Consider the following 20,782-nt stretch of genomic DNA (forward strand, 5'->3'; position numbering starts at 1 on the left):
GGAGGGGACACAGCTGGGACAGCTGACCCCAACTGACCAAGGCGTATCCTTTATCATACAATGTTGTCCTCGGCAATAAAAGCTGTGGGGAGAAGGAGGACGGGTAGGTATTTGGAGTTATGGGATTTGTCTTTCCAATAACCATTACGAGCCCTGCCTTCCTGGAGATGGCTGAACACCTGTCTGTTGATGGGAAGTAGTGAATGAAGTGTTTATTCTGATTTCCTTGTGTGTGCAGCTTTTGCTTTACCTATTAAACTCTCTTTATCTCAGCCCATGAGTTTTTGCACTTTTACCCTTCCAATTCTCTCTCCCATCCCACTACAGGGAGCAAGTGGCTGTGAGGGGCTGAGCTGCCTACGGGGGGTAAATCTCAACAAGCACATTCAAGATGCACAGCCTTTAGAACTGAAGAATGCACCAAAGTTTACTCAGGTTTACAGTCACAGTCCAACTGGGTGAGACTGAAAAAGTTTCAAATTGTAAAACATTTAAATGTGTGAAATCCAGTGGTTATCACTGCACACATTTAAATGTACAAAGCTGGAGAAGTATACCTGTGCAGAGTGAGATGTTAACAGTTCTGTGATGATAGAAGGTAACAGCCGAAGAGCAAAGATGATATTCATCAACAGAACATAAATTGTACAGGAAAAAATAACAACTTGGTACAAAGGCTGAGAAATTGCATTATAAGCACATGACTTCCCAGATATTTCCCACATTTTAGGTCTGCCCTGGTCTGACTGAGTGGCAGGGGGTTTCTGGGTAGCAAGGAGGGGGCTACAGCAGTGGCCCCCTGTGAGAAGCTTCTCTAAGCTCCCCCAGCTCCACATCAGACCCACCTTTGCAGCAAGGTCAGGCCAATTAGCAACAGTGGTCACTCCTCTGCAGTAACATATTTAAGAAGGGGAACCTGGCAGAAGTTGTAGGAGTTGTGAGGAGAAGATTTGTGCAGACACCAAGGTCAGTTGAAGGACAGAAGACGAAGTGGGGAGGTGTGCCAGAGCAGACTCCCCTGAATGAGGGGAGTCCGCAGGAGGTGAGACGGCAGGGCCGCCCCCCCGCCCCCCCCCCCATGGAGGTGTGAGGTCTGATGAAGCCACAGTTAATGTCTCAACCATCCGGTAAAGAACTCTGGCAAAGGAGAGTGTTTCTATGGAAACACCGGGGCTGTTCAGGTAAGGCAGGGAGGTGCAGCAAGAGGAGGGGGTCCTGCAGAGGTGAGACCACATTTTTCGGAGGCTGAACTTCCCTATCTTGAGTGACTCTGTGAAGAGCCAATAGAGAAGCCGTTTTCATGAAAGGTCAAACAACAGTCATACCTGCAGGGAGGGGGGAGTATCTCCCAACAGCCCCCGAGCCCACCGACTCATTTCCAGAAGAATCTGAAGGTACAAACTGCACATGTACCAAAAGCAAGGAGAATTCTAGAAGCATAAACGGTGCATGATAATGAGTCCAAGTGCCCACATGGAGGAGGGGCAAGGAATTATAAAAGGGCACAAGTCAAAGCCCCAGGTGGCTGCACCCCACCAGAATTGGACCCCTAGGCTGGCTGGACCAACAATGGAACCAGGACTGGTGAAATCTTCCTTTTTGTCTTTCTCTCTCTCTCCTCTTTCCCCTTTTCTCTGCCATTCTTATTCTATATGCCCGCATATAAGGCAAGGCTTGTTTGGGCATGTTTGAGGCTTGTCGGGGTATGTTACAAGATCTGCCACTAGTCAGTGTCAGTCTAATGCCTGTTGCAGAGGATGCAAAGATTACTGACAAAGTTTCATGCCAGTTATCTGTTGTGAGTGAATAAAAATGGAGTTGTGTGAACTGAAGAATCCTTGGTGTTGTTTCACCTTAATCCCGACCTGGGAATCGGCAAATCTGAGTCATCCCAAGAAACTGGGATGTGACAGGAGGTCACCGGTGGAGCAGATGCCGATTTGCAGCCTGTGGGCAGCCCCACGCCGGGACAGGTGACTGCGCCTGAGGAAGGCCGGGACCCCGTGGGAAGAAGGCCCCGCTGTTGTAGTTCAGCACTGGGAGGACCCACACACCTGTGGGAGTGACTCATGTCCGAGTTGGTTTGTGGAGGACTGTCTCCTGTGAGAGGGGAACCGCGCTGGAACAGGGGAGCAATGCCAGAAGTTTCCCTGCCCCGAGGTGGAAGAAGCAGCAGCACTGACCGCACCCCCATTCCCCACCCCCTGAGCTGCTGGAGGGGAGGAGGTAGAGATATTCTGAGCTAAGGGGTAATGGTTTTAAACTGACAGAGGGTAGATTTATTTTAGAGGTAAGGAAGAAATTCTTTTCTGTGAGGGTGGTGAGACACTGGAACAGGTTGCCCAGAGAAGCTGTGGCTGCCCCCTCCCTGGAAGTGTTCAAGGTCAGGTTGGACGGGGCTTTGAGCAACCTGGTCTAGTGGAAGGTGTCCCTGCCCATGGCAGGGGGCTTGGAACTAGATGATCTTGAAGGTCCCTTCCAACCCAAACCATTCTATGATTCTGTAATATAATTTCCAGAAAGAGATTTTTCTAAAAATAATTAATTTTCCAAGGGCCACTTGTTGTGGGCTATGTTTTGTGACCAACCAAAAAACACATTTCAGTTATACTGGCTAAAACAAATTGGATAAAGCAAGACCAGAAGATAAACGTTAGCTCGAATTACTGCTTCTTCATTTGACTGGACTTAAAAACACTGATGAATGGGGTAGTCCTATAATATGCATTAAACCTACAGAAAATAGGTTAACATTATCTTCTCTATTATAAACTGCCTGCTATACAACCAAAGGACAACTGTTTTAAAAAGTTCAGATTTATTCAAGCCCAGAGTATTTAAATGTACTTACAACCAGCTTAAAGTTTATCCTATCATAGATTCTAGCTTGTTCCTTTCACAGAAGAAATCTGCCAAAAATCAGATAAAGACCCAGATTCTGCCATGAAAGCCTCTTATGTACTAATAAATTGAGAAAGGATCATGAATAATACGACCCTGTTGGAAAAGCTGGGAGTCCAAGCTACTTTGTCAGGGATTTCAGCTAAAAAGAATAGTTCACAACTATTCTCTCATCTACAAAGTTACCTGCGATAACTTTCCAGAAAGAGGTGAAGAGAATAAAGAACAGTTGGGCGTAGTTAATCTGCAGATGAGGATAAATACAGTTCATAAAGTAGTGTGACTTAGATATTTGTGCTTGCCAGTAGAAGCAGCACCTCACACCCATACTAAATGTGGCTGCTGGCACCAGTACATGCGTTACAGTTTCACACACTTCTAACAGTGCTCACTCCCAAAGGGGAAATTTCAGACTGTATCCATATTTCTACAATTGTAAGTGTTATGTTCTACTTCTCTGGCTTCAAACATGAGACATGCAAGAAAAATATGAATCAAAAAATGCATAGAAGCATGTTTAAAAAAATATGTAGTGAGCAACTGCCTAGAATCAGCTAGAGCTGGATCGGGAGCCTGCAAACAATAGGGCAGCCCTGCTGTACCAGACCTCTGCACACAACCAGGAGCAGAGCTACACTGGGCACAGGTTTCGAAGGACCTGAGGCAGTGGCTGGGAAGAGGGAGCAGCCAGCACACTCCCCTGGCAACACCACTAACCACCTCGGGAGTCAGTGCTGGTCTAGACCCACACAACAGCAGCATGGCCCCTGAGGAGCCACTGTCTTGTCCAACAGGTACATGTCCAAGGGCATGTCCTCATTTTCATAGGTGTTACTGATGTGCAGGGGCTCTCAAATGATACTGGTATGTAGCTATTATCAGGAAGACCAGCTACATCTTGCTTGGCTTCACAGAGAGAATATGACACACTGAAATAGAAAAAAAAACAGTGAAAAAAAAAAAAATCACATCCTTTATCTCCTTAGGTTCCTTTTCCTTCGTATTTAAACTAGAGATCTGCTAGAGTTAACTGTCAAAGACAGCTGGATAGACCTTTCATATGATCCAGAGCAAGCATTCCCATTAATACAGTCCTTAATTTTATAAAGACATGCCGTAGATTACAGCTACATAGATCCAAGTTTCAATCGATGCACTGTATGATCATGCTAGGTTTTGGTGAGCCTTAGAAGTGTCTGCATAGTCATATCATTAAATTTAAATAAATTGCATAACTCAGAAGTTGACAGAAACTTCATATTTAAATTTTGATTACCCTGCTGTTCTCTCCTTTCCCTCTTCCAAAGAGGTAACAAAAATATATTGCTATCTTAATGCTAGGCAGCGATTATCTTCAAGTTTGTCAGTAATTTCTAGCAGAATTAAATTTTAACTTAAAGGACTAATAGAAATATCGTATTTAAATGTAAATACCAAACAACCTAGAAGAAGAAAAAATTTAAAGACTTATCTCTGAGGTATTATTTCAACAAATTTGCATGGTTAGGGGTTTTTTTTCCTTTTAAAGATATGTACATAATGCACAAAAAAGCAAACAGGTAAAAGACAGCATATTCAGAAGCAGGACGAAAAGCCAGTTTATGCTCGCTCTTGATGCTATTAGCCCCCCTCCTCCTCAGAAACATACATTTTATCCTGAAAGAAAATTAATGCTTCAGCGTGACTAAGTCTTGTTAACACTTTAATATGCAATTTTTAGATACAGTATGTTTTAAGACAAAAAAACCTTTTACAAAAGGATAGAAGAGTACAAGGAACACAGTTTGTGACTGAAGCACGTTTCATGGACTTGGATCTAAATTTACAACATGTCATGTGAAAATAAAAAGCCGTATTACTCACCAAAACGCTAACACAAAGAAATTATTGCAGGGGAGATGCACTAACAAAACTGAATTTATTAAGAGTCTAACTTAGGCATTCATACTTTTTCCATCCCCAGAATACTTACAGGACATGGCAAGATGGCTGTGCCAGAAGAGCATCATTATTCTTATCAGATAGCAAGGCTTATGCTGAGAATATCTTCTACTTCAAAACAAATGCTTCAGTAATCAGACCTTATCATGGGTAAAGGAAAGGTCATTTCCACAGCTGGAGGAAAAAACATCAACAGCAAGCCAACAAACACTAGGGCTTCTGAGACAGCTGACACTATGTGGTGAACGGCAATTACTGATTAACTTACTTCCTTTTGTTCTCTGATTTTTTTTTTTAAATTAACACCTTTTGCCACAACATGTAGTTTGGCGAGAAGTTCAAAGTAACCAAGTAAATTCAATGATAACACTGTACATGTAGTTCTTCTGATCTACGAATTTGCTGCTGTCAAAAGAAAAGCCTTTTCTTGACATCTCTGCTTTACTGCTCCTAGCCAGAATATCCCTCCCCTTACACAAGCTCTGATCTGTGTCATACTCCTCCATGACATGATTCATCTCTTGCATTCGGCAAAAAGTTATCCACTCCTTTTTTCCTGGGTTAACAAATTCTGTTAGTCTACAGTGGGGTATGATGAGTATCAAAACCAGCGCTACAATATGTGGTAAGAGCAAAGACAACAAAGGAACTGGTAGAAGACAGATAGAGATGGAGGAGAAAAAGCAAGATGCTGCTCACTTCACTCCCTGCTTTCTGGTGGTGGTGAAACTACAGGGAGTATGGCTGGACATAGTTTAAAAACAAAACAAAACAAAAAAACAAGCCAACCCCCCCACCTAGCCCTGCAAATAACTCCAGCACAGAAGTTCCACAGAAGCAAGAATCCCCAGGATTTGCTTAAGTATCTTCTCCTCCTTTCTCCCACAAAACTGTAATTTGACAGACAGCCTAAAACCCACACAATTATGAAGACTGTTCCTATGAGGAGACTAGTTGATGGTGGCAATATCCCACTCCAGACTCAAAGCTCCATGCTGCTTTATTAAGGAACATGGCAGTCTTACCAGTATTTTTATATAAAGCAATACAAGAGGTACCTATGTAAATCCTCTATAAAGCAAAAGATCAATGTATTTCATTTGCACTTTCCTTCTCTCAGATTGCTCTTATCGGAAACTAGAAGTTGCATAAAGACAGCACAGCATTTCAAAGCATCTGTTCTGAAAAGCAAACAACAAACAGGGCTAAAGCACTGGTCTAAACTTCAGAGGACCATAAATTCATTGGGTAACCTCTGGTTTTGGTAAATTTTGCTTCAGTAGTCAAATCTGAAATTATTTGGTTTACATCGAAGAAACAATATACTGGCCGCTTTAAAAAAACCTTTTATGATAATAAGCTTTTTAAGTCACAAATTTGCCTAACAGTCACAAACATACTACTGCAGAAGCTACAGGTTCATGGGTGATATTTTCTTATTTAATAGCCCTTAACAGATTTATCTTTCATAAATTTAGCCCATCATTGAAAAACTGTTTCCTATCTTCTCAATGACACTCAGGATTTCAGACACTCTCCCTGTCCCTCACTCTCACAGACAGAAGAGTCCTTGTCTATGGGAACGACTGAAGTTTTCATACAGACACTGCTCCACATTTCTGAGTATCCTTGTTAGCCCTCCTTAGGTCTATTATACCCTGCCTGGGATGAAGGGATTAGAAGTGCCTACAATACTGAAAATCGGATTTACAGCAACAATGACTCTGTGCTTTGAGCTCCACTCCATTGCTAGTAAGTCTTGTGATTCTCTCTGCTTTCTAACAATTACTTGCACTGAGCTGGCACTTTTACAAAACTGTCATTATAAACTCCAAAGATCTTTTTCTTAAATAATAATAAATTCAGATGCTAATGTTGTATGAGTAAAGAAAGGACCATTTCCCCAAACACAACACTTCACATCAGTGAGCATGATATGTTATTGGAGAAGGACTTTGTGTTATTGAGGGCCAAGCCTTCACAATCAGTCCTCGCCTTCACTATCCCAAGTAACACTCATCAGCAAAGCTGTTTCCCAACTATTTATGACTGCTGATTTCCAAACAAAACTTTTGAGCAGCACAGATTCCCAAGAGATACCACTAATGACCTCTCAGCATTAATTCACATCTCTAGCTAGCTTCTCTATCCAGAGAAGGACCATCTCTAAATTCAGCTTAAGACTTTGGTAGGGGACTTTACAGAACGCCTTTTGGAAATCTGGATAGATTACATCAACTGCGTTGCCTTAACCTGTATGTTAACTCTGTCAAAGGATTTTAATAGACTTCGGAGGTGCTGAATGTGTTTTGTAAGGCTGTTGTCTCTTCACCTCAGCACCTTTCATGTGTCTACTGTCTCTGCTCTTGGGTCACCTTACTAGTTTCCACTCTTCCAAAAAGTCCTTTTAAAAACTGATCTCACCACTGCCTCTTTCCAGTCTTCCATGACTGGCACAATTTAAAGCACTGGATTATACTCTCTGTTTAATAATTTGCTTATTTCGTTCTTGAACTCCTTCAGATGTGCAAACACATCTCACCTTAACAACAGACTGCTCTTCACTTCAGTTTGTTCAAATAGCCCCTTCCCCAAACATGGCAATTTGAGACAGATCTCCCAATGCAGTCCTTTGCCTCCAATTCTTTAAGTTCTTTCATAATGCACAGAAAAAAAAAAGCGCTTTTCTCTCTTGCTGTCATTTCATCTTCTCTAAATACTCCTTTTATAGGTCCGTGGTGCCCTGGTTCTGTAGATAGCATTGTGCTACTCATATCAGAAAAGAGGGAGGAAAAGGAAGATTAATTTCATGCCCTTCCCAAGTAGCTTCTCAAGGTGGAAAGAGCTTGTGTGTGTGCGTTTGAGGGCCTATATGGGGGGAGGTTGCTGGGCAGGCTCTCACACTACAGTTTTACACTTAGCCTACCATCACTTACCTTCTATTTCTCTATTCATCATTCATAGAAGACTTAGTTTTTCAAAGAATATATCCTCACTCCCAAGGGCTTCCTTTATTCTACTATTTCACCATGTCAGATTTTTTTTAATTGATGGTCTTACAGTGTCTTGATGAGTGATACATACCCACTGAGAGCCCAGTGAAGCTTCAAAAACGGTTTCCAAGCAGCTTGCAACATTTTACCTTCTTGGCTCTCTTTAGCTTTAAGAAGCCATCTCCTCCCATCACTACCCCCTTTTTTTGTCTTTTTTAACTGAAGTTAAGTGGTACTTCAAGCAGATTTCTTAACCTTTTATAGATTCAGCATCCCTCCAGGAACAGAGAACAGACCATGTTTGTCACAGACAGCCCTCAGTAGTAAGTTTGAATCTGCTCTTTCATCCTGCTGTAGGCCATGTCCTGAGTCAATTCTCCCATTGTGGGTGCCCTGACTAGCTGTTTCAGTAAGTAGCTACTCACTGCCCCAAAGTTTTGTCTTGGCACCCGCCCCTGACACAGCATCCACCTAAATGAAATGAGGCTAACGAGCCATTCATTGCTGTATTTTCTGCTTTGTAGTCCTTCTGATCTCACACAGCATAGGCAAACTAGTCAGGCAGATGGAAATGCAGTCCTAATGCTATTTTTCCCCCTTACATGTGCCTGGAATTCTACCCACAGAGCTTTCAGTGCTGCAATAGCTACTCTTCTTTTTGAGTCTTTTGGTATCTGACGCTCATCTGGCAGAGTCATATAAGCTTCCAGTTGAGCTTTTATAACACTGAACTAACAGAACAGTGAATGGCACTGTTAGCACATTTACTTGTGAGGGGTTGTTTTGTTCAACCCTGCTTAAACAGGATTGACATTCACCCAAAAAGAAAAGAGAGAGTTTGAACGCTAAGCAGTTCAAGTACAAAAAATTAGATAAGATTCAAATTACACTTGAAAACAAATTTGCCGCCTTGCTGTCTTGAAGTCCACTCAGGTAGAGCTTGCTCCAGTTGCTTTTGTTATGCTCCATACCTTGCACAGTAGTTCTGTGAGAACAATGGAGTTGATGAAACCTGACTTCCCAAGGCTTCGTTGTGGGATTATCCAGTGTCTGAATGCAAACAGTAATTGAAAGTACACCTGCAGCTAAGGCTTTCCCTCACAGGGTAAGGCTATGCCTGTCCCAGAAAACACATCTTGACCAGAAACACAAGGTGGAATCAGGGGTTTACTGCAATTCAGATCCTTTTGTATTCCAAGTTCTCAGCCGCACGTATTATTCACGCAAACAATAATGAATTTAGTCTTCTTTTTTAGTGGAACTCTCAAATGTCCTTTATTCAAATGTCAACATCTTGTACGCAAGGTGTTACAAGCACACAGCACAGAGCTTTCCCAGAAAAACAGGCAGATTGTTTCAGTGACCTTTAGTTGCATTCTTCCCTGTTCACAAAACATGTGCATTTTTTCAAGACCAATTTTAATTTTGGATGTTTAGGCTATCATCTGTAGTTGAGAAAAATCACTATATTCTCTCGAACATTTTGTCCTTTAAAGAAAGTATCTGTGGCTTTAATCCTGGCTTATAGTTCTTTTCGTGCAATCCTAAACTGACTGTAAAATATGTTTTATCATATTACCCCTTCACACTCTGGGTAGTTCAGATGCAGTCGAACAGAAACTGTTGCCTGAACAGCAGTATCTTTTTGCTCAAGTATTGCATATAATTTTACAAGGACTCTGGCACGCCGATCTTCATATGATTAAGTCAGTCTTTCACTAGGATATACAAAACACATGCAATAGGGTAACATCAGTAGACTTCTTCATAAAAAAGAAGAATATTAAATTGTCTATCCAGTCCCTTTCCTATATAAGCTACTAAAGACTTCATATGCTTCTGTACAAAATTCAATATGTTTATTCAAATAGCTATTTCTCAAATGGGGAGCCTACAACACACAAAAGTTAGCAACTAGTTCACAAGTGGCCTTGTACCTAACAAAAAATTGTAGCTATGAATAAAGCTATGCTGTAATCCCAAAAGTGCTATTATGGGGGCTTGACAAGGTCTCAGAAACCATTTGTTGAGCCTCAGAGGAGACAAGAGAGAACAGCAGGCTAGCCAGCCAGAACACAAAACCCTCCTGAATGGTTATCAGCCTGCACGTAGCAGTAACTCACAGCATTACTTGCCAAGCTCGCAAAGAAAAGATGGGGGGCAGTGAGGGGGGAGAGGAGCATAAGAGTTAAAGCACTGGCAGAATGAAGCCTGAAACTGAAACTATGCTGCCATCCATTCACACAAGATGGGCTTCTCTACTCTAAACTCAAGACTGCTTTACAGTGGAAAGATACCAGAAAGAAAGCCTTTTATTAGCAGCAAAGCTAAGTATCTTGATGCTCCTGCTTCAGCTTCATTACCTTACTTGAACAAAGTTAGATAAATTGTCTGTATTGAACCTTCAAGAGCATTTCCAAGACTTAAATTAAGAGAGATGGGTGAACTGATTACTATCATCTACATAAAGTCAGAATCCACAATTCTGAGTATTTTATAATATTATTAACAAAGTAAGCCAGCAGTTTGTTTTATACTTTAACCATAAAAGAGACAACTCTCGATGATCCCAAGGGTCTTTTCCAACCTAAATGATTCTATGATTGATTAAACATAATCTTCATAGTCTTAATCAGTTTCAAAATGAGAATTTTGAATGAGATTTGACATCCCTTTAGCATGGACCCTTTTGTCGTATTTCCAAAGTTTAAGATCTGGCAGTTCCTCTTCCCCCAACAAATGCCCAGAAAGCACATTTTTAACTCAAATCATTTGAGCTGATCAAATCTAACATTGTTCATGGCAGCAGACTGGCAGAAGACATGCAAGTTATTACTTTGCACAACACATTATTTACCTCATCCTAGGAGACAGTCCTAGCTGCAAGTATACTCCCAATCTGAATTTGCATTTAGACAGTGTATAATTCCACAATAAAGCAGAGCCTTGGGGAGGAGGAAAGAAAAAATAAATATCAGGTTTCATAAACACCATTACTCACACAACTATTGTGCAAGCCACAAAAAGTTGCAACCAAAACTGGTGCAGCCTGTGTGACTTTAAGACAGCAAGGCTACAAGTCCATCTTCAATTCTGCAGTACCTCAAAAGCAGCTAGCACTGCAGATGTCTTTATACAAGGACTCTGTATAGCCACAGAATTCTTTGGGTTTTAACAGTTCCAGAAATACAGAGGTTATCAGTATGTGCAGCTACAAAATTAATATATATATTTTTTCCCTTATGGTCAAGACATTTCTGATGTTTCTGCAGGAATATTTGAAAGCTGTATTTTCCACAGAACAGTTATCACATGCACAGACCACAAACAATATTGTTGAGAACCAGCAAAAAGGTTAAGGAATGCATCTGGATATTCATCCACTACAGGTTATTCTTTTAGAATCTGCAGAGGCCACCAAAGGTCCTGCAGAAGCACGGAAGGTATTAGAGCCTCATCACATTCACCCTTAAAAGCAAAGGAGACACCACCATCATCCTTTTTTTTTTTTTTTTTTTTTGGTTAAAAAAATCCCCACTATCAGATATGAAGAAACACTTTTTCATAATCTGCTTTCAATTTGCTCACTAAAGAACTACTACTGTATTGCAAATTACCTGCGCTGTGTGTACTTACCACTTCCTTGCTTATCTACCTGAACTTTCGTTCTCCAAGTACTTTTCTTCAAATGCACAAAATGACAAAATTAGATTCATCCTTTAATGCTACTATTTGATTCCTGCCCTCAGATGTAAGGGGCTCCCTTCCAGGCCAGGTTTAGGGTTTTACCATAACTTCTATTAGGATTATCAAAACTCAAGGTTGGAAACAAGAGCTGCAAAATCTCCTCCTAGTCCAGGAGACTTCGAGGACCCAGTTTCCTGACTCACCTCTCCTTCCCTACTCAATTCCTGAGACAGAAACCCAACGGCACTCTACTGATCATTGATTTCAGCCCCAGAAAAGTTTCTCTGTCATTTTTCTCCCTGTCTCCAAACTCTTTGTTAACACAAGGAAGAATCTACTGCCATAGTCCAGACCTAGTCTAGCTGTACAGACAGGTGCTTTCCCATGCAGATACTATGCCTAAGATCTCAGCTCCCGAACCCTGCAGAGCCTCTCAGTCACCTCCACCTCTGTTCTCACCTTTCCCTGAAGAACAGTTAGCTCCAGGTTCATCTCCTCCTCCTCAACAATGCACAGCCCATAGCATTCACCACTTTTTTTAGTGCACCCAACAACTACACATATTCTACACTGCCATCCCAGAAGCAGGGAGCACAGTACGTTGTTTCTGGCATGCCACTAGACATCTTGGTATTTAGAGATAGCTCATGTTTTTCTTTCATTCCCACCACTTACTTCTAGTGCACTTATCACCCCCAAGTTCCACTCTTGGACACTGTTGATGACTGTACGCAACCTTCACATGGGTGAGCAAGGAAGTGGAGCAGTGTCTTCTGCCCTGAAGTTTCCTCCGAATTTTTCAGAAGTTTGGGGACCTAAACAGGATACAAACCCCCACAGGAATCAGTCTCCAAGGTGACTGAAAAATGCAACACAACATTTCTAGCATATTGCAGCAGCCTATCAAAAAACCTCTTGCTTACTGAAAAGTACATGCATGAAGAGCCTATGTTTAGCACATACAAGAGGAGACAATTAAATCAAACACACACAAGTACCAACTCTCCCCTATGATTTGCTTTCAGTCTCAACATTCTGCAGTCATTCGTGTTTACCAACCATTGCCATTTTATTCCCTTCATATTCAGTTACATATTAGCTTAATGTGTGCAAAAACTAGGATAGCATTAGGCTTGACACTGCAAATAGGGAGTTTTCTTATGTATGTAGTAGTCTAGAAGAAAAAGTACTATTTGGGAAACTTCAATTGTCTGTCTGTAACCTGTGCCACTGTTTTAAAAATTTTAATCATTTTTAACACTCTTCAAACAGAAGACACTACCAGACCATTCAGTTATTTATGATCCTCCCTCCCTCCATCCCCAGTCAGCATCCTGTAAATGAGCACCACTGCAACAAGTAACTATCACACTTCTGCTGCTTCTAGGGCAGTCATGGAAGGAAGCTAGAGAAGTTCACCTATTACTCTTATTACAGACTCTTGTAGGAAAATTCAGATTAACATCACACTTTGAAATGAAAGGATTATCCTCTGAAATTAAGAACCAGAGCCAAGCTTGCAAGACAGGCTGTACAGCAAAAATAGAGAAATGGCAAACATTTTATTCTAAGACAAAAATAGCAACACACCAGGCAAACGGTAAAGACTGAAGATAGCACTCATTTTGTCAGGACAGAACAAAGAAAATCCTATGAAATGCACGAGATGTCTCCTTTTGGGGCTGGAGCCCAGCATTTCTGCTAAAAAAGAAGATACTGGTTGTCTGTGGTTCAGACCTATACTCATGATTCTGGTTTCCAGTCCTCACTAAACTAATTTTATGTTTAAATCCAAATAAAAGATGATGAAAGGAGACTATACCCTTCTGGAACTGGAGCTGCACCTAACAATGTTAACCACAGCAGGGGTGGGAACACACAGTCCACGCCAGCAGCCTGTGCGCTGCCTCACATGTTCAGTTCATTTAACTACAGCAACCCAGTCTCCATCCCGTATAATCACGACCCAGACATTTGCAACTGATGTCCTGCTTCTCATTGTCCCACTGCTTGTCTGTGGAAAATTACTTCGGTGGAAGATGGCAGCATCTTGGTATTAACTAGCTATTCAGAATGATCTACTTCTATCACTATTTTAGGCACAGCAATGAATGACTTATAAGTCAAGAAATTCAATCAAGAGCCACATTTTTATAATCATTTTGATACTCACTGGCACAACAATCACATTTTAATGCCAAAATGGACACATCTGAGCTGTAACTTGTAGGTCTTGTAAAGTGCATATCACCACGTTGGCTGCTGTTGCATACTGTTGGAGTACAACCTTGCCATACACAAATTCAAGCCACTGTACCTTCGTTATATTGCCACTGTAGTTTCCAAATTTCAGCATAACTAGAAGTCTGTTCTTAAGAAACAAGAGATTTTTCAGTTTCTGCTACAACAGCCTGCAAATTACAGCTCTTCAGATTTAAGTGGTAATAAAGGACATTTCTGTTGTTTTGTTGTTGTTGGTTTTTTTTTTTTAAAAAAAAAAAAGCTTTGAAAAGACTTTAAAACAGAAGAACCAAAGAATACCCAAGAGCTAGAGTGAACAGACTACCTCACTGTCATTTGGCCAAAAGCAGCATCCTCTGATGACATCCACTTTCTCTACAATCAGTGCCCTCACACACTATCCCCTACTCCCTCACAAGAAATCAAGCACAGCAGTACATGCCCCCATTATTTACATATATTATTCTAATTTATAAATCCATAATAAAAGCAGATAGAAAAAACACTGGTGTTTTGCAACACTATTCTCACACCCTCCTCTCTGCACTTGTCAAAGGCTTCAAGTAAGAATGAAACACTAACTCATCTTTGCTGCAGGCTATCAACACATCTGTGACAAGATAACGAAAGATCACACCAAATGAAGTCCAAGGGCCACAGGAGGACTCACTCAATCGCACGCCCTTAAAAACCTATAAAGCTTGGAGCCACCTAACCAGGTGAGAAGGGAAGGAAGCAGATGGGAAGACACTTATATGAGTGGTTTACCAGAAAAATTAAAGAGAACAAGACTTCATCCAATACAGCATGCATACCTCATTATGTAGATACAGTTTAATTAGGAACTTTCTAACTACTATGGTAATGGATCCAAAAGAGACTCAGGGCATGTATTTTAAGAAGATAATACCACATATTACATACATAAAGTCTGCGGCATTTAGAAATTCCACACTATTGTTGACAGGAGTGAGAAGCCAAAGGCTTGCATGCTGACTCCACGGCTCTCACCGCCTGCCTGTAATCTGCACCAACTGCTTCAGTTCAAAACAGTTAAAATCAACACACATGAAGATTCAGCCAAAAAAAAAAAAACCACCAAATCCTCATGTCAATTAAACTGCGAGATAACAAGAGTTGTTTGCAAGTTTGTAGTGAAAACTAACAGCATGAAGTTCATGATACAATTCCTGCAAAGGCTTGATATAGAACTTCCAGACATGTTGTTTCACTTCTTGCCAAGTAATATTTCTCACTGGACTCACCACTTCTAGTTGTGGCACTCCCAAACTCAATGTACCTCTCACTAAATCAGTTTGATATAAACATTGACAAAATAAATTATCTATGATGTGACGTAACTCAGTCAATGCATACTCATAAATACAAACAAACTGGAGCTAACCTCGTAACATCCTTATGAAGGGTCAAGTGTTTTGAAAAAAAAAAAGTCAAAATTTCTAAAGTAGACGAAGGTAGGCTCTTCTGCATGCACTGCAGAGCTTGGCCTGATCTCTAACAGAGTAGCCTAACTTCTAAAGCTGAAGAGCATCCAACTTGTTACAAGTTAGTCAGAAGTGACTATTTTTGATAACATTACAAAACAGACACTAAGCTCTTCACTTATCTTCTTCCTTTGACAACAGGTTATGCAGTTTATCTACACTGTATTAAAACAGTTCCTTATTGTTCACCCAAAAAATTCCATGTCTCCCTCTTCAAATACTCTGAAACAAGAATAGCACCAGCATCTTATACATTACCCAAACCATTATTTTATCTAACTTAAACATATTCTGCCTTCTCTTTTTTTTTTTTTTTTATCCCCCCAAAGGGAAATACTCAATCTCTTCAGTTTCTCTTTATACAGAAGTTTTTGAGAGATTCATCATCATTCTTGCAATATCCATTTAACCGGTAAGTAGAAACTATGACATACTGTATTAGAGATCAAGCAAGCCAGTAGTTTAGTGGACATCCACTAGTTTTCCACCATTGTTTCCTACGCAACTCATACAGACCCTCAAGGAAAAAAAGTGGATATAGATTGTTTAAAGCATGCAAGCATTATTATTTTGTTTCAATTGTGTTTCAAAATGTGTCAGTATGTCCAAACGAAAGAATCTGTCCCTCCACCTACAGCAATACTTCCAACACAGAACTATGGTAGCTGAAATAAAAACAAAAAATAACCTCCAGCTGCACTTGTGTTTGGGACCTACATCACCTCTTGCAGTTCCTGAGAGTGACTAGGAGAGCACTAGCTTGCTTACTGGTGGTTCCCCACCGGCAGAGGCTCACCACGTAAGCTGCTTTCTGAGAGATTAAGAATAGCTTCCAATAAAGCACCAGGGGATGTTACTATAGCTCGAGATCTTAAATTATATCATTTTTTGCTGTCGTAATTAAAAAGTTAGATACTGCCTAAGAGTGACATTCAACAGTTTCTTATTCCCATCCAAACCACATCCGATAAACAGGAAAAATTAATATCTGGAAACACTCCAAATTGCCACTGAAACAGACAGCCTTGCTCCACAGAATAGGCTTCTCTCAGACTTCCGACTATAGCTGTATCACAAAAACAGAAGGGAGAGGAGAGCAAACAAAAAAAAAGCAGTACAAGATCAATTCCATTAACACTGGGTACCAGTCTGGCATCCGCACACAACCAGCACATGCTGCCAGCTCCAGGGGAGCATGTACCTAGTGTGCTACATGAAACGGGCAGCCAGGCTGGCACAAGTAGCCCCCGCTGTCCTGCCACCTCCCTCTGCCCAGACCCGGCACTCAGTTCCTAATCAGCTTTGAAAAAGCCTGATCCAGTCAATTAAAAAAATATATATTTTTTTTTTTTAAATCAAATCTGTACCTTAGTCCAACAGACTAAAACCTGCTGGCATATTTTCCAAGTCCAGCATAAGTCAAATAGGTGGGTTTAATATCTGGGTTGAGTGATGTTCTGGAGGGAGCACCCAAACGGCACGCAAAGCAGCTTTTATGCAGGAAATAACTGAGATTTTCTGGACAAAAAAAGTAAACTATCCTACCACCACTAGACACGAGTAACAATTTCTTTATCTGAAGACTGACATTCAACATGCCATGCCTGCATTCCCTTCCCAGTGTCTGCCATTAAGCTGCCTTCTTGTACACCTTTCTGCTATAAAAATAAACCCCATCAATTCACACAGAGTTTGTTCTAAGCAGGTTTTAGAGCCCACTGCTGGTACTGCACTGATGAAAAAGCACCATTCAACAAAAAGCCAGTAAGATTCAACCACTGACATCACAGACTTAAAAATAAGAGGGATTAAAATAAAAACTTGAGAACAGAATGCAATTTTGCTGCAGGCAATGTACCAGGTAGAGTTCAGCTGCAACGCTTGACATTGTTATTCAGCTAACTTGATCATCAACTGGGTCAAGTTTGGCAGCAAATATGTAAGAAAACCTCCGTGGAGCCATACCTGGTGATCCTCTAAGATGGCCCACTCGAGACGCCAAGCCTCACCTTACGGCAAAGGGCACCACAGGGCTGGACTGGCTTTTTTGTTGAAGCACAGCATGAAACCCAGCTTACAACCTCAGCAGGTCACTAAAGCACATACTACAGAACATCTCTTTCACTCACTAGAAGGATTCTCACTCCATCAAGATTCCTATAAGACTGTCCTTCAAAACGTTCCTGTGTAGTTCAATACAATTAACTTCCTACAATTAGGAGACACAACTGCTATCTAGTTTTGAATTGCCGTACTGCACCTCAGAGGCAGCTGTAAAAGCAATCCAAAAAAAAAGAGGTGAAGACCGCAGTTGTACTGTGGACACTAGCTCCTACTACTCTTAAAGTGGATTTTTATTAGCAAGGGCTTTGAACATACATTTGCACAAACTGAATTATTAAAGTTTAGTTCTTTTCAGTGCTTCTTCATTAGACATTCATATATAGAAGATGTTATTTAAGAAAAACCTGCTCCAATATTTTTAACAAAACATTTACAGTCCTGCAGCCCATTCTCCGAAGTACTTTAAAAATCATGAGGTACATTAATAGACAAAGATTTGTGCCATTTAAAAGAAAAATTAGAATCATGTAACAAAGTTTGCTTTAAACTTATAAGGTCAAGGGAAAAAATAAGAAGATTAACTAAAAGATAGCAAACAACTTCATATGTAAAGAAAGTTTGAGCTGTATACTACAAACAACTCAAGAAGCAGGTTCATCCATCAGTATGTACCATTTGGGGAACACTGAAACAATGTAAGAATTTTTTTGAAATATTTGCATATTACAATGTACAAACATTAAATTCTGTTTCATACAGTCCCCACTGCAAAATATAACATCCAGCCATAGATTACTATAGCTTCAGGAAAACAAAATGTTACTACACATTTGCTTTTGCAATTTAATTGATTCCTTTGGATAAAGGGGTAAATGGAACCTTTAAGTCTAATTCCGTCCATCTAATTTAATATCACATATGTACAAGTGTACTGTAAGCCACCAGAACATCTATAGATGTTTCATTTTACATATTTCAGTGATTGTCCAAGGGCAATTACACAGCATATTTAAAAGATAAAGTTTGCAGAAATCTGGAAGGAAAATCAGAAGTATTAGGGAAAGGGAAGGGAACGGAGGCACTAAATGAACAAGAAAGAAAGAAAAAAAGGAGACAATATACATTGCTCACCCTTTTTTTCAAACTTTTATCAAATACCATATCTTGATTTCTGCCCTCACCAAGAGGAGAGAGGATTTAAAATCATACACGCTCAAGAACTGTAAGGAAATTCTAAAGTCACCCTTGAGTAACTACCTATTTTTAAACCACACGATTCCATTTCTCTGAAATTACTCAAAATACACTACCATCAGTACACTTTCCCGAACACAATCAAGCAGCCTGATGATTTCACCAAAAATGTGTTTGAATATATGCTCCACCAGTGTCACATGCTGAATTCCCTACACGCTGCTGCAGTCCAACATGCTGAACAGCTGCGCAGAGCCTGACACGAATATTAGAAATGTAGTCATATTTTTCAGTACCTCAATCTATTTTTCATATTGCAGGTGTGTATCAGCACTGAAACGAGGGCTGGCTGTACCAGCAAAGTTACTACCTGCATGTAAGGAGACTTGAGGCAATAGCTTATCACACTGATGACAGTATATTCCTCTTCCCCTCACAGAAAAAAAAGAATTCAGGCAAGATAAGAATTCCTCCTATGAACACTTTGAAGAATCCAAATGTAAAATCTGAGAAGTAGTTAGCTGACTCATACCAGCAGACAAAATTCATGCTGAAGTAACTGTGCCGCAATTAATACCAGCATGTTTAAAACACAGACAAGGTGTGACCAGTCCCATTACACCGTTCTGTAGGTAATGGCTAAAGCATTTCTAGAATTAAAGCTTATGTAAACAGAAACAGATCATGTTTCAGCCATAACTGACCACAGCCTGCTTTAAAAGTTTTTTATTTATCAAATGTGAAAATAACACCCAGACTTTTAAAATGCATGTTATTTGAACAACAACATACAGAGCACCACTATGAGGAGACTGCAAGAGAAAGAATGAATATAATTTAAAATTTAGGACCTGTTACAAGAACAGCCCATGCCTCTCCTCCTTCTGCTCCCTACTTCCTATTGTTCTGCTGTTCAGCAAGTGATGCCATGTCATGGACGAAGGAAACGTAAATGACAGTTTGCTAGATCCTTCTTTAAAATATTTATGCAAAGAAATTAATTTACTCAGGTCTGTACCAAGAACTGGTCACATGTAAAGCTCTTTTAAGGCATTCTAAAGCCCCGAAAGGACCAGCAGACTTTGGTTCCTGAAGCAGCCAGCAAGAATAACCAAAATGGTGACTACAAGTAATAAATCAGACAAAAAAGCATTATTAGAAAAAAAAATAATCAAACCCTGTTCTACGAAGCTGATGGTCGGGTTGAACGTTGTAAGTGGCTACTCACGTATTCAAAATGAAAACCTGTTCACTTAAGCGTTTTCCTCCACTACATATTTTTTTCTCCAAAACCTAACCGTACCGAAACAAGACTCCAGCATTTCGCTGAGGGGATGGGAACGCTCCGAGTGCCCTACGGCGACCCAAGCACAGTCCGGACGGCAAAACGCGGGGTTTAACCGGGCGGCAGCAGAAGCCACGACACCGAGAGAGAAAGAAGATAGGGCAGGGCCGGAGAATGGGCGGCATTAACGTGGGGGGCCGAGGGGGACGCAAGGGCCCGTGGGGCAGGAGGCGGTGGGCGCAGGGCAGGGCGGCCGGAGCAGGCAGCGCGGGCGGCGGGCCGGGAGGGGCCAGGGGGCGCAGAGAGCCCGCGGCGGGGTCCGGGGGAGCCCCGCTCCTCACTCACCCGTCCTTCCGCTTGGCTTTGTAGACGTGCCCGTAGGTGCCCCTGCCCACCTTGCAGCCCTCGTACTCGAAGAGGTCCTCCACCCGCTCGCGCTCCCCGGTCAGCTTCACCTTGAAGTCATAGTCCATCTTCAGCGCCCGCCGCGCCGCCCCGAGCCGCGCCGCGCCGAGCCGCCCCCAACAGCCGCGCACCCCGCCGCGCCCCGCCCCGCCGCGACCGGGCGGCAGCAGCAGCAGCAGCAGCAGGAGGAGGAGGAGGAGGCCCCCGAGCCGCCCCGCGGACCATCCAGGGGCGGGCGGGCGGCGGCGGGACTGCTCCCTTCCCTCCCGAGCCCCGTCCTCCGGCTGCTCCCTCCCCACCCCGCCAGCTAGCGGCACAACAGCCGGTCTCCCGGGCGGAATACGGCAACCGCGCCTGGCCGCACTGCCGCAAAGAAACGTCGCAAACTGCGGACACCTCCCCGGCCCCGGGCGCGGCGGGCAGCGCACCACGTGGAAGGCGGCGGGCTGCGACCTCCGCCGGAGCCCCGCCCCCGCCCGTCCCGACATGCCTTGCGGGCCCGCAGCACGCTGGGAGATGGAGTCCGGGCGGGGGGGCGCAAAGCGCCGCGATGCGTGCCGGGAGTT

The 20,782-nt window shown here is 42.0% G+C and overlaps 1 protein-coding gene across 13 annotated transcripts in view; it reads right to left on the bottom strand.

The window, feature by feature from the left end:
• The window catches only part of LOC141939714 (cyclin-dependent kinase 8), a 90,352-nt gene extending 70,008 nt beyond the window's left edge, over nt 1–20,344 (bottom strand). For 4 of the 13 annotated variants that reach the window (XM_074859988.1, XM_074859989.1, XM_074859979.1 and 1 more), the window contains exon 1: nt 20,157–20,344. In XM_074859988.1, the coding sequence (XP_074716089.1) occupies nt 20,157–20,284 (128 nt within the window). In that variant the 5' untranslated portion in view covers nt 20,285–20,344. Of the gene's footprint in view, nt 1–3,618; nt 3,831–4,873; nt 5,017–10,692; nt 10,781–12,197; nt 12,282–20,156 lie in introns of those variants that run through there. The other 9 variants (XM_074859990.1, XM_074859981.1, XM_074859985.1 and 6 more) reach the window with 8 other exon arrangements.
• Nucleotides 20,345–20,782: the final 438 nt, after the last annotated feature.

The sequence above is a fragment of the Strix uralensis genome, chromosome 2 (genome assembly GCF_047716275.1).
Source record: "Strix uralensis isolate ZFMK-TIS-50842 chromosome 2, bStrUra1, whole genome shotgun sequence".
In the NCBI taxonomy this organism is placed as follows: Eukaryota; Metazoa; Chordata; class Aves; order Strigiformes; family Strigidae; genus Strix; species Strix uralensis.